The 14048-nt window shown below is 42.1% G+C and overlaps 1 protein-coding gene across 6 annotated transcripts in view; it reads right to left on the bottom strand.

Annotated features, from left to right (window-relative positions):
* Positions 1–200: 200 nt before the first annotated feature.
* LOC110501614 (OX-2 membrane glycoprotein) overlaps positions 201–14048 on the bottom strand; it is a 30042-nt gene continuing 16194 nt past the window's right edge. For all 6 annotated transcript variants that reach the window (XM_021579302.2, XM_036958973.1, XM_021579300.2 and 3 more), the window contains 3 exons: positions 13673–13957; positions 9349–9453; positions 201–1818 (listed from right to left, as the gene is read on the bottom strand). In XM_021579302.2, the coding sequence (XP_021434977.2) occupies positions 1808–1818; positions 9349–9453; positions 13673–13957 (401 nt within the window). In that variant the 3' untranslated portion in view covers positions 201–1807. The remainder of the gene's footprint in view (positions 1819–9348; positions 9454–13672; positions 13958–14048) is intronic.

Here is a 14048-nt window from a genome sequence, read left to right as displayed (position 1 = left end):
CTCTTTACAATTATTCTGACATTTCACATTCTTAAAATAAAGTGGTGATCCTAACTGACCTAAAACAGGGAATTTTACTAGGATTAAATGTCAGGAATTGTGAAAAACTGAGTTTAAATGTATTTGGCTAAGGTGTATGTAAACTTTTGACTTCAACTGTAGGTTCCTGCCTTTCTAGGGAGTTTTTCTAAGCTACAGTACTTCTACATCAACATTGCTTGCGTTTTCAGGTTTTAGGCTGGGTTTCTGTATAGTACTTTGTGACATCGGCTGATGTGAAAGGGGCTTTATAAATCAATTTGATTGATTGATCTGAAAACACACACACGCTGACATTCTTACTTATAACCACATTTATTCATCCTCAAATGGATATAAAATAATTTTATCTGACCATGGTCTACCACACACTCTCCAACCCTGCTACAGTTATGTGTAAGAGGTCTACAGTATGTCTGAGATTTGGGCCCAGATTCACAAAACAATCTTTAAAAGGAAATGTATTCTTAAGTGCAATTTTTTCTTCACTTTATACTGAAAAAAATTACAAAAAGTTGCTATTCCTCAATAAAGTTATTGAAAATGTTCTTAAGTTTCTTCCTAAGGAAATTGTTAAGAAATGTGATTCTTGAAAATAAAGTCACTGGATTTCTTCTTGGAAATGTTCTTAATTCCGAGATAGCTAAAGCCTGCTCTTAAATGGATGGAAGTGAGAAAATAAGATGAAAGCAATTGAACATGTTTACTTGACTCAAACTTCATCTGAAAGTTCCAGTATTGATTGTTTTTAAATCCCCCACCCCCAATTTTCTCTCCAGTTATCGCAGTAAGAAATATGCTAATAAGATTGCCCTTGCCGGCAAGATAGCGAGCTAGTTCAGTTGCTTAGCGACAATCATCTTAAAAAAGAAAGTTTGTAAAAGATATGAGACGTTCGTGAGAAAAGCATGAATCTTAAGGATTTGTACTAACAAACCAGTTTTTTTTCTTAAGAAGCTTCTTAAGTTTTGCGTTTGAAGTGTTTTGTGAATCTGGGCCCTGGGGTTGAAAGCTTACAGATAGCCTATGAGGCTATGATAAATTAAGAGTACATTAAGAGTAGAATCAAAATAAGGTGTTCTGGGGGATTCAAACAGGGTAGGTCTTCAACAGGAGCTGCGTTGCAGTGGTCTAAAGTGGGACATTAAAGTGTAAAATCCAACACAATAACTTTACTCATCTGCATTCAGTGTATCGTAAGACATTAGGATCACTGAATACTAAAATGTATTTTCACTTCATTCAGAGTTTTCCCACAACCTCGGTCCATTAGGTCGTGAAAACCACATTCATCTTGGGAACATACTTTAAAATGGCACAATGAAACCAAGGCAGTTACAAGAACAAAATACTTCATGATAGATATGGATAACAATTAGGGTTGCCGGAGGACAAGGTTAGGTTCAGATCTGTTCGGTTAGGATCTGTGGTGATCATACTGTCCAGTATTCACAAAATAGTCTGAGTGGGTGTGCAGATCTAGAATCAGGTCTCCTCAGTCAATATTATCTTATTCATTACGATCTAAAAGGGAAATCTGAATGCATATCAGCACTTCTATTCTGAAACACTTCAAACTCGTGTATACGAACCATTGTGACTAAACAAAAGATGTTGTGTTGATGGATTCAGTTTCTCAGTGACCCTGTGATGTTGGTCATGACAGATTGTATTCTGTGCCGTCTTGAGGTGGGACTTGCTTCACTTCTGAAAGTGCAGTAGAATGTTGAGGAACAGTTGCTGAGTGGCTGAGTTTCACTTCCTCCTTTTAGACTCCATCTGTGCAGAGGAGAGAGCGAGGGTGAGAGAGGAAAGAGAGAGATACGATACACTAAAGCAAGTAGACCAAAATTACATTATATAATAACTGTAAATGAAATGAACAAGGTCAGATAGAAGTCAGTGCTGGGTCATTGGGTTCAGATGGTCAATGTGTGATAGAGGCTCCATAACGCAGTGAGACCAACCAGGCATTTAAATCAAGTTTCCACTTCAGGCCTATAACTGCCTCTGAAAGTGTGTTAACCAGTATCAAGGAAACACACAGACAAGAAACACACAGACAATCAACACATACTGTAACTCAAATTCTCCCCTCTAATTTACTGGCACTGTGTGAGGACTCTGGGAAGATTTCGGAGACTTATTCTGTCTCATTTTAAGATCAGAATATTGTGCTCAATTAAACGTGTTATACAGTGTTAAACCCATCTAAACCTGGCTGGCAGTCTGACCATGGTTCTCCACCACAAATGTCTGTCATACTTGTACCCACTGTTATTTGTTATTGTCCCCATACGATCCTTTGTGTATAATACCTCCATTCTCCATAGAGCCATAAAGTGGCAATGCTAAAACCAGCGATGAAACAGAGGTTAATTTAGTTTACCCCACAGAAAGAGGCCAAAGGTAGGGCAGCAAGTACACTACAGGTATTTTATTACTTTATTTTGCGAAAGCAGCAGCTGCTCCTCCTGGGGTCCACAAAAAACATGACATAACACAGAACATTGTTTAAGAAGAACAGCTCAAGGACAGACCTACATGAATACAATTTTTAAAAAACAGCACAGCCTACATAACAGAGACAAACTATCAAGGTCAAATAGGGGAGAGACGTTGCGCCGTGAGATGTTGGTTCATCTTTTTTTTAACCAGGTCTGCTGTTCATTTGAGCAATATGAGATGGGAGTTCCATGAGATAACGCCTGTACATAACACTGAACACTTTCTTGAATTTATTCTGGATTTGGGGACTGTGAAAAGACCCATGGTGGGGTAAGTGTGTGTGTCAGAAATGTGTATAAGTTTTGAATTTTCAACACATGAATGTTTCTTATAAAAATAGGTGATGCCTTCAGTCTCTCCTCAACTCTTCGTCAAGAGAGACTGGCATGCATAGAATATATATTAGCCCTCTGATTACAATGAAGAGCAAGACATCTCACTCTGTTCTGGGCCAACTACAGCTTAGTTAGGTCTTTCTTTGCAGCACTTGACCACACGGCGGGACAATAATCAAGGTAAGTCAAAACTAGAGCCTGTAGGACTTGCTTTTTGAAGTGTTGTGTCAAAAAGGTAGAGTATTTCTATTATGGACATGTGCATTTGTTAAGTATTCAGACCCCTTGACATTTTCCAAAATGTCTTACATTACAGCATTACTCTAAAATGTATTGAATTTTTTCCCCCTCATCAAATCTACACACACAATAACCCATAATGACAAAGCAAAAACAGATGTTTAGAAATTTATTAAAAATCTAAAACAGAAATACCTTATATTTATAAGTATTCAGAACCTTACTATGAGACTCGAAATTGAGCTCAGGTGCATCATGTTTCCATGAATCATCCTTGAGATGTTTCTACAACTTGATTAGAGTGCACCTATGGTAATTCAATTGATTTGGATAGTAACACACCTGTCTATATAAAGGTCCCACAGTTGACAGTGCATGTAAGAGCCAAAACCAAGCCATGAGATCGAAGGAATTGTGCGTAGAGCTCCGAGACAGGATTGTGCCGGGGAAATGATCTTGGGAAGAGTACCGAAACATTTCTGCAGCACTGAAGGTCCCCAATAACAGTCGTCTCCATCACTCTTAAATGGAAGAAGCTTGGAACCACCAAGACTCTTCCTAGAGCTGGCCGCCCAGCCAAACTAAGCACCATCCCTACGGTGAAGCATGGTGGAGGCAGCATCATGCTGTGGGGATGTTTTTCAATGGCAGGGACTGGGAGACTAGTCAGGATTGAGGGAAAGATAAACAGAGCAAAGTACAGAGAGAGATCATTGATGAAAACCTGCTCCAGAGCGCTCAGGAACCCAGACTGGGGCGAAGGTTCACCTTCCAACAGTACAACGACCCTAAGCACACAGCCAAGACAACACAGGAGTGGCTATGGGATAAGTCTCTAAATGTCCTTGAGTGGCCCAGCAAGAGGCCGGATTTGAAACCGATCGAACATCTCTGGAGTGACCTGAAAATAGCTGTGCAGCAATGCTCCCAATCCAACCTGACAGTGCTTGAAAGGCTCTGCTGAGAAGAATGGGAAAAACTCCAAATACAGGTGTTGTGACGTGACTAAACATTAATCTGATGACTTTTATGTATCGAATCAACAATCTAAACTCAGCAAACAAAAAAAACATCCTCTCACTGTCAACTGTGTAAATATTTGTATGAAAATAAGCTTAAACAACAGACAAACTGAACAAGTTCCATAGTCATGTGACGAACAGAAATGGAATAATGTGTCCATGAACAAAGTTGGGGTCAAAATCAAAAAGCAACAGCTAATGCAGCTGGTGGCCACACCAGATACTAAGTACTGGAGTGCATCTCCTCCTCATGTACTGCACCAGATTTGCCAGTTCTTGCTGTGAGATGTTACCCCCCTCTTCCAACAAGGCACCTGCAAGTTGCCGGACATTTCTGGGGGGGAATGGCCTTAGCCCTCCCCCTCCAATCCAACAGGTCCCAGACGTGCTCAATGGGATTGAGATCCGGGCTCTTCGCTGGCCATGGCAGAACACTGACATTCCGGTCTTGCAGGAAATCCCACACAAACGAGCAGTATGGCTGGTGGCATTGTCATGCTTGGAGGGTCGTGTCAGGATGAGCCTGCAGGAAGGGTACCACATAAGGGAGGAGGATGTCTTCCCTGTAACGCACAGCGTTGAGATTGCCTGCAATGACAACAAGCTCAGTCCGATGATGCTGTGACACACTGCTCCTGACCATGACGGACCCGCCACCTCCAAATCGATCCCGCTCCAGAGTACAGGCCTCGGTGTAACGCTCATTCCTTCGACGATAAACGCAAATCTGACCATCACCCCATGTGAGACAGTGAAGAGCACTTTTTGCCAGTTCTGTCTGGTCCAGCGACAGTGGGTTTGTGCCCATAGGCGACGTTGTTACCGGTGATGTCTGGTGAGGACCTGCCTTACACAGGCCTACAAGCCCTCAGTCCAGCCTCTCTCAGCCTATTGTGGACAGTCTGAGCACTGACGGAGGGATTGTGCGTTCCTGGTGTAACTCTGGCAATTATTGTTGCCATCCTGTACCTGTCCCGCAGGTGTGATGTTCGAATGTACCGATCCTGTGCAGGTGTTTTTACACGTGGTCTGCCACCGTGAAGACGATCAGCTGTCCGTCCTGTCTCCCTGTAGCACTGTCTTAGAAGTCTCATAGTACGGACATTGCAATTTATTGCCCTGGCCACATCTGCAGTCCTCATGCCTCCTTGCAGCATGCCTAAGGCACATTCAGGCAGATCAGCAGGGACCCTTTACAATGAAGATCTGTGAAGTTATTTGTATGTTTTTTTAGTTTCTTATACACTCGGAACTACGCTCACAGTAATCATTATACTTTGCCCGAACCGCCGCCCATTTAGGGTAAGAAGTAATTAATGTATTTACGTGTTTGGATGTCCTCCTTCACCGTTTATCTCTATTGCACCCAGGCCTTCGTGGAAATGGTTCCGTTGTCCTTCGCCCGAGCCTTTAAGTGTAAGTGTCTGATTGTCCACAAGAGGTCACAATGTCCTTATCCTGAAGTCTGAAGCAGACTAACAGGGTGGTGTTCACTTTCACTCCCAGGAAGAGGCGCCCTCTGAAGACAACTAAATCAGCCATGTCGATGATCCCCAGTGGACTGATGAGAGCAGTGTAGTTGACGATGATTTGAAGAGAGGAACAGGATGGTTCTACTTATTCACTTTCTTAGAAAGTAGCTCTTCTATGTACTCAGCCGTAACATTGATTGTTAGAGAGGCTACTTTGTCATCTTCACCTCGTGTTGGTTTTCAGGGTCACAACCAATGGAGACCTAACCTGCAGCTTGAGTCCTTCTGGTCCCATATGTTAATTCTCAACTAATCCTTCCTACACTCTGGTTAAAAAAAGGGACGTTTCCGTCACCGTGATACACTCTGACCTCCCTCGAGCGTGGCTACTTACTGGGACAAAGTATCATGAAAAACTGATTTCATTAGAAAACTAAAATCACATTCCTACCTTAACAAAACATTATCATAATCTTTGAAATTTCCGACACAGCGTAAAGGATGAAACCCTGACATTTACAGTGTGCATACTGTTCAAGTTACAATATTTTCGTTATAATTTTTTTTATGACATTACGAAATCGACATTTGTATTCCATAGACCACCTCTCATCATTCCCCACATTCGGATGTTAGGAATATTGTTCCAGTGTCCACTTTTGGACGTTAGAGTTTTTGGGCAGCAAAAAGTCTTTGTAACAAAAGGACGTTCCAATCACCAACTAACCAACTAACGTTCCAATACTAAAAGCTAAAAAGGGTCCTCTGCTGCATAAGTTTACGACCAGGTGTGAGGTGTCACAAAACCCCCACATCACTTACTCCTCACCTCTGCGGGTGAGAGGGGTCTGGTAGAAGTTGATCCATGGTAACCTGATATTTGGATCCTCACAGGAGAGTCATGACACAGGTGTGCCAAGCTTGTAGCATCATACCCAATGAAACTTGAAGCTGTAATCGCTGCCAAAGGTGCTTCAACAAAGTACTGAGTAAAAGGTCAGAATTCTTATGTAAATGTGATTTCAGATTGTTATTTTTTATAAATTAGCAAAAATGTATAAAAACCTATTTTGCTTTGTCATTATGCGGTATTTTAGAACAAGGCAGTAACCTAACAAAATGTGGAAAAAGTGAAGGGGCCTGAATACTTTCTGAATGCACTGTACCTGTCCCCATTTGTACAACCATTGAATCTATGTTTTGACCATGACAGATTATAATCTAAAGTAATACCAAGTAATTGAGTTTCCAAAACGTGTTTAACAGCCACACCATTAATTACCAGATTCAGTTGAGGAGCTTACGGAATGATTTGTACCAAATATAATTATTAGTTTTAGAGATGTCCAGGATAAGTTTATTACTGGCCACCTATTCCAGAATTGAATGCAACCTCGTTAACCTCTCTAGGGTATGTGGGACGCTAGCGTCCCATCTGGCCAACATCCAGTGAGATTGGAGAGCGCCAAATTCAAATACAGAAATGCAGAAAACAAAACATATTTTACATAGGTTTAAAGATTAATTTCTTGTTAATCCAACCACGGTGTCAGATTTATAAAATGCTTTTCGGCAAAAGCATACCTAGCCCAGAACATACCTAGCCCAGAACATAGTCCAGTTGACAAATTATTACAAACAGTAACCAGCCAAATAAAAAGCGTTACAAAACTCAGAAATAGAGATAAAATTAATCCCTTACCTTTGATGATCTTCATATGGTGGCAATCAGAAGACATTAATTTACTCAATAAATGTTCCTTTTGTTCGATAAAAAGTCTCTTTATATCCAAAAACCTCCGTTTTGTTCACGCGTTTTCTTCAGTAATCCACAGGCTCAAACGCAGTCAAAACAGGCAGACAAAAACATCTAAATTGTATCTGTAAAGTTCATAGAAACATGTCAAACAATGTTTATATTCAAGCCTCAGGTTGTTTATAGCCTAAATGATCTGTAATATTTAAACCGGACAATAACTTTGTCAATATAAAAGGTAAACAAGAAATACACTCTCTTGAGATTGCACATGAAAAAGCTCTGCGACACGGTAGGGTCCACTCATTCAGACTGGTCTTTCTCCCTCATTTATAAGAATACAAGCCTGAAACAATTTCTAAAGACTGTTGACATCTAGTGGAAGGCATAGGAACTGCAAATTGAGTCCTAAGTCAATGGATACTGTAATGGATTTTTCTCAGGTTTTCGCCTGCCAAATCAGTTCTGTTATACTCAGACACCATTTTAACAGTTTTGGAAACTTTAGAGTGTTTTCTATCCAAATCTACCAGGTATATGCATATCATATCTTCTGGGCTCGTTTATTTTTTTTACAGAGACATGTCATTGTATTTGGTCAAACACCATTTTTTCCAAAAGTTTGCTAAGAGCAGGCAACGAGCTGATAGGTCTGCTGTTAGAATCAGTAAGGGCCGCTTTACACCTCTTGTGTAGCGGAATGACTTTGGCTTCCCTCAAGGCCTGAGGACAAACACCTTCCTCTAGACTCAGATTAAAGATACTGTATAGCTGACTCTATGGACACTCCTTACCATCCTCGGTAGCTTTTCAGGTTGAGTGTAGGTAACTGGCAAGCAGACTCAATTCCCCCCCATGTGGAGTTAGGATGGTAGCTTCTTGTATTGGTTCTCTGTACCAACTATAGCATCTAAAACAGCTATATCTGGCCAGCTGCAATGTTTCATATTTGTATTTACTCTAGTGACTGGAAACAGCTGTCAGCATAGGGACATGGACAGAGTTCAATTTCTCCAACTCACAAGTCATGCCTGGCAATTTTAAGAGCCAAGAATGGATACACCTTTGTCCCCGTTTCTGGTTATATTTAGCAAACAATGGTCCTCTTTACTTTGTAGCATCATAAATCATACAAATGCCAACCACAGGTTCAATATTTTCAAGGATGCATAATTCCATAACCCTTTTGTCCCCCGGTATCACACTTCCTTTTGCCTTCTGGCACACAATTGGTTCACTTAAATCCCAGGGTGTTTCCATGCCTACTGTACATGCTCAAACACACAAAATTAATGAAGGTGATAATGACCTCGGATCCATCTTCTATTGTACTATGAGGGCGTTTCCACACACACACACACACACACACACACACACACACACACACACACACACACACACACACACACACACACACACACACACACACACACACACACTAAACCTCTCATCCAAACAGTAGTATTGTACTATGAGGGTGGCACCAGCCACACACACACCGTGGTATCATAAACCTCTCATCCAAACAGCAGCGACCAGGTCATTCAAGATCAACTTCCTCTGAAATGAATGTCAAGGTGGTGAGGCAGTCAGGAAAAGCTCCAACACATGCAAGAACATACCAGGAAACTGAAGGACCCGGAACAATATACTGTAGCACTCACACAAGAGAAACACACAGGATAAACACACTGTAGTTACACAATTCCCACAATATGCACAGAAACACACCCTGATTGATTCCTGGAGAAAAACCTTATCGCAGCTGCATGGAATCATGGTGGTGACAACTATTAGCCTGAGCGCTCAAAAACAGCTAGCAAGGTCAATGAGGTCAGAACATTTCTCATACAGAAACCGAGGAGGACCTTTCTCCCACTTTCCTCTGGGCCAGAGTTAAAAAGTATTGTTCTTGGATAAGGACTCTTATGGTTGTCCATTGAGATCGGTCGATGGAGGGGGATACACACACTCACCGTCTTCTTTCCGCAAGAAACACTTCCAGAGGCAGAAGCAGAGACTTATGACAAGCAGAGCAGCTACAGTGGTCACCGAGATCAGGATGGTCAAAGCTGTCCCAACTAGACAGGGAGGGAGGGAGAAAGAGTGAAACAGGTGAGACAGAGGATCGAGAGACAGGATCGAGAGACAGATTCAGTGAGCGAGAGAGATTTGAGAGAGGAAAAAAATCTGGCAACAAATCAAACTTCATAAAAGTATCAAGAATGTTAATTGGTTTAAACAGCTTCAGATTAACATAGTTTTCATTTCATGATGTACAGTCTCCTCCCAAATTATTGGTACAATTGACAAAGATGGAGCAAAAAGTACAAAAATAAACAAAACAAACACTGAACTACGGTATATTGTATGCAACAACAAAAGAATGGGAAATTATAATATTTTACATTAATACAATTACTTTGAGAGAGATTTTGTTGAACAAGTAATACAACTAATCTCGAACAGATAGGTGTCATTATTATCAGCACACCTAAATATTCATATTAATAAAATAAAATCAGTAATAACATAGTAGTTTAAATTAATTTCAGTTTAAGAAACAGCAGAATTGTGGCCTTCCATGGCTTCCTGTTTCACTGGGGTATAAACCCTTTGTCATCCTTTACCATGGGGAAAGGCAAAGAACAAAAACATTTAGACATTTACATTACATTTAAGTAATTTTGCAGACGCTCTTATCCAAAGCAACTTACAGGAGCAATTAGGGTTAAGTGCTCTGCTCAAAGGCATATCGACAGATTCTTCACGTAGTCGGCTTGGGGATTCTAACCAGCAATCTTTCGATTACTGGCTCAACGCTCTTAAACAGCTAGGATTACATGGCCTTCATGAATCCAACAATGGGTAAAAAAAAATGTTTTATATAAATAAATATACCACTTACCATTACTAGGGTAATAATAAGAAATTGAAAACCACTGGAACCGTGGTAAACTTGCTGTAAAAGGAAGCATATGTACAGTATATTGTCCTCACAAACAGTTCTGAAGTTGGTTCAGGAGGCAAAGGAAATTCAAGGGCCACAGATACAAATAAAATCTAATTGTATTTGTCACATGCGCAGAATACAACCTTATAGTGAAATGCTTACTTACAAGCCCTTAAGTAACAATGCAGTTTTAATAAAATACCAAAAAGAAAAACGAATAATTAAAGAGCAGCAGTAAATAACAATAGTGGGGCTATATACAGGGGGTACTGGTACAGAGTCAATGTGGGGGCACCGGTGGAGAGGTAATTGAAGTAATTATGTACAATGCAGGTAGGATTATTAAAGTGGCTATTCATAGATAATACAAGAGTAGCAGCAGTGTAGGGGGGTGCAAATTGTCGATGTAGCCATTTGATTAGATGTTCAGGAGTCTTATGGCTTGGGGGTAGAAGCTGTTTAGAAGCCTCTTGGACCTAGATTTGGCACTCCGGTAGCAGAGAGAACAGTCTATGACAAATGTGGCTGGAGTCCTTGACAATTGTTAGGTCCTTCCTCTGGACACCGCCTGGAATATATAGGCCCTGGATGGCAGGAAGCTTGACCCCGGTTATGTACTGGACCGTACGCACTACCCTCTGTAGTGTCTTGCAGTCAGAGGCCGAGCAGTTGCCATACCAGGCAGGGATGCTCTCGATGGTGCAGCTGTAAAACCTTTGATGATTTGAGGACCCATGCCAAATCTTTTCAGTCTTTAGGAAGAATAGGTTTAGTCATGCCCTCTTCACGACTGTCTTGGTGTGCTTGGACCATGTTAGTTTGTTTGTGATGTGGACGCCAAGGACGCCAAAGCCCGTCGATGAGAATGGGGGCGTGCTCAGTCCTCCTTTTCCTGTAGTCCACAATCATCTCCTTATACTTGATCACATTGAGTGAGAGGTTGTGGTCCTTGCACCACACGGTCAGGTCTCTGACCTCCTCCCTATAGGCTGTCTCGTCGTTGCCGGTGATCAGGCCTACCACTGTTGTGTCATCGGCAAACTTAATGGTGGTGTTGGAGTCGTGCCTTGACGGATAGTCATGAGTGAACAGGGAGTACAGGAGGGGACTGAGCATGCACCCCTGAGGGGCCCCCGTCTTGAGGATCAGCGTGGCGGAGGTTGTTACCTACCCTTACCACCTGGGGGCGGCCCGTCAGGAAGTCTAGGATCCAGTTGCAGAGGGAAGTGTTTAGTCCCAGGATCCTTAGCTTAGTGATGAGCTTTGAGGGATTGCAATAGGGATTGCATCATCTGTGGATCTGTTGGTGCGGTATGCAAATTGGAATGGGTCTAGGCTTTCTGGTATAATGGTGTTGATGTGAGCCATAGAACTGCCTTTCAAAGCATTTCATGGCTACAGACGTGAGTGCTACGGGTTGGTAGACATTTAGGCAGGTTACCTTAGTGTTCTTGGGCACAGGGACTATGGTGGTCTGCTTGAAACATGTTGGTATTACAGACAGACGAGGAGAGGCTGAAAATGTCAGTGAAGACACCTTCCAGTTGGTCAGCGCATGCTCGGGGTACACGTCCTGGTAATCCATAAGGCCCAGCGGCCTTGTGAACGTTGACCTGTTTGAATGTCTTATTCACATCGGCTGCGGAGAGCGTGATCACAAAGTCATGCGGAACAGCTGATGCTCTCAAGCATGTTTCAGTGTTACTTGCCTCGACGCGAGCAAAGAAGTTATTTAGCTCGTCTGGTCGGCTCGTGTCACTGGGGAGCTCTCGGCTGTGCTTCCCTTTGTAGTCTGTAATATTTTGCAAGCCCTGCCACATCCGACGAGTGTCGGAGCCAGTGTAGTACGATTTGATCTTAGTCCTGTATTGAAGCTTGCCTGTTTGACGGTTCATCGGAGGGCATAGCGGGATTTCTTATAAGCTTCCGGGTTAGAGTCCCACTCCTTGAAAGCGGCAGCTCTGTGAGAATGTTGCCTGTAATCCATGGCTTCTGGTTGGGGTATGTATTTACCGTCACTGTGGGGACGACGTCATCGATGAACTTCTTGAAAAAGCCAGTGACTGATGTGGTGTACTCCTCAATACCATCGGAAGAATCCCGGAACATATTCCAGTCTGTGCTAGCAAAACAGTCCTGTAGTTTAGCATCTTCATCTGACCACTTTTTTATAGACAGAGTAACTGGTGCTTCCAGCTTTAATTGTAAGCAGGAATCAGGAGGATAGAATTGTAGTCAGATTTGCCAAATGGAGGGAGAGCTTTGAGAACTACAGAACTGTGTCGCATATTGGGGTCTCCAAATCTACAATTAGACGCAAACTGCACACCAATAGGCTTTCTGGAAGGGTTGTCAGAAAAAAAGGCTTAACCAAGAATGTTAAGAATGTTAAGAATGCCAAGAATGTAAAACGCTTTGAGTTTTGAGTTTGCTAAATGGCACTTGCACTAGGATGGGAACTCGGTGCAATGGTCAGATAAGTCGAAAATATAGTTTTTGGTCATGTACACCAGCAGTGGGTTTGGCATCGAAAAGGATGCCTGTGCAGGAAGTAACCTAATATCTACAATAAAATATGGTGATGATTTTTTTATCTTATTGGGCTGGATGCCTCTGAAAGGAAGCTGAAACTTGCAAGACAACGACCCCAAGCACAAGTCAGAATCCCCAAATAAATGGTAATTTCACCACAAAATCTAAATTTCACAGTGGCCAAATCAGTTTCCAGACTTCAATCCCATTGAAAACCTGGGGTTTGAATTGAAGAGGGCAGTCCACAAGCGCAGACCAAAGAATTTAAAGGGTTTGTAAAGATTTTGTATGGAGGAATGGTCTAAGATCCCTCCCAATGTGTTCTCCATTCTCATAAAACTGTAGAAAAAGGCTCAGTGCCGTTATCCTCACAAGGGAAGTTGCATAAAGTACTGAAACAGGGGTGCCAATCATTTTGACCCTTATTTTATTGAAAGAGAAAAAATGACTTCTTAAACGAAATAGCAATACAGCTCAGTATTTTGTATTATTTATTTCATAGTCTTTTTTGCTCATCTTTATCAAGGGAGAGAAGGGAGACATTTTGGAGGAGACCCTTTGGGCGTGTATACTAAACCTGCTTGGCAATGACTTCAACAGAACAGATCTAAACTCTTACACACTGTTTACGATAAGTCATTATTGTTTGCCAGACAATTTTCATCCATCCCTTAGGGATCAGTATTCTTGGCTTTGGTCTGGTTTGGTCAGGCTACATTTTCCAAAAGTAGCTAACTTAAAAAAGAGTGTAAGCTCGGAGCAAATAAAAATTGAGATATTTGCATCCTTCCAGTGTGTGTGCGTGTCTCACTCACTCTTGGTGTTCATAGAAACAGCGATGGGTGACTCCAGACCCTTATGGTGGACGAGACATTTGACGGACACATCCTTCAGCAGCCCTGATTGGACAGTGAGGGTGCTGATGACCAGGGTGGTCCCATCCCCCTGCTGGAGCTGTGATGTCACAGGGGGTCCCATAGTTCGGTTGTCCCTCTCCACGTTCCACACTATCTCCGCCGGGGGCCGGGACACAGCTGTACAGTTGGCCTCAATAACCCCTGGAGATGTGCTCTTGTAGCTCACCTGGGGTTTGGGCAGTACTGGGGAAGACACAGATGCAACCAAAAATCAATATTGGGTTTACTGAATCAATGTTTTTCAGGTGGGTGATCTACTGTTATTATGACTAGG

This window comes from Oncorhynchus mykiss, chromosome 22 (assembly GCF_013265735.2).
Source record: "Oncorhynchus mykiss isolate Arlee chromosome 22, USDA_OmykA_1.1, whole genome shotgun sequence".
Taxonomy (NCBI): Eukaryota; Metazoa; Chordata; class Actinopteri; order Salmoniformes; family Salmonidae; genus Oncorhynchus; species Oncorhynchus mykiss.
Note: the sequence above shows the minus strand (reverse complement) of the source record. Positions and strands in the feature narration are given on the sequence as shown.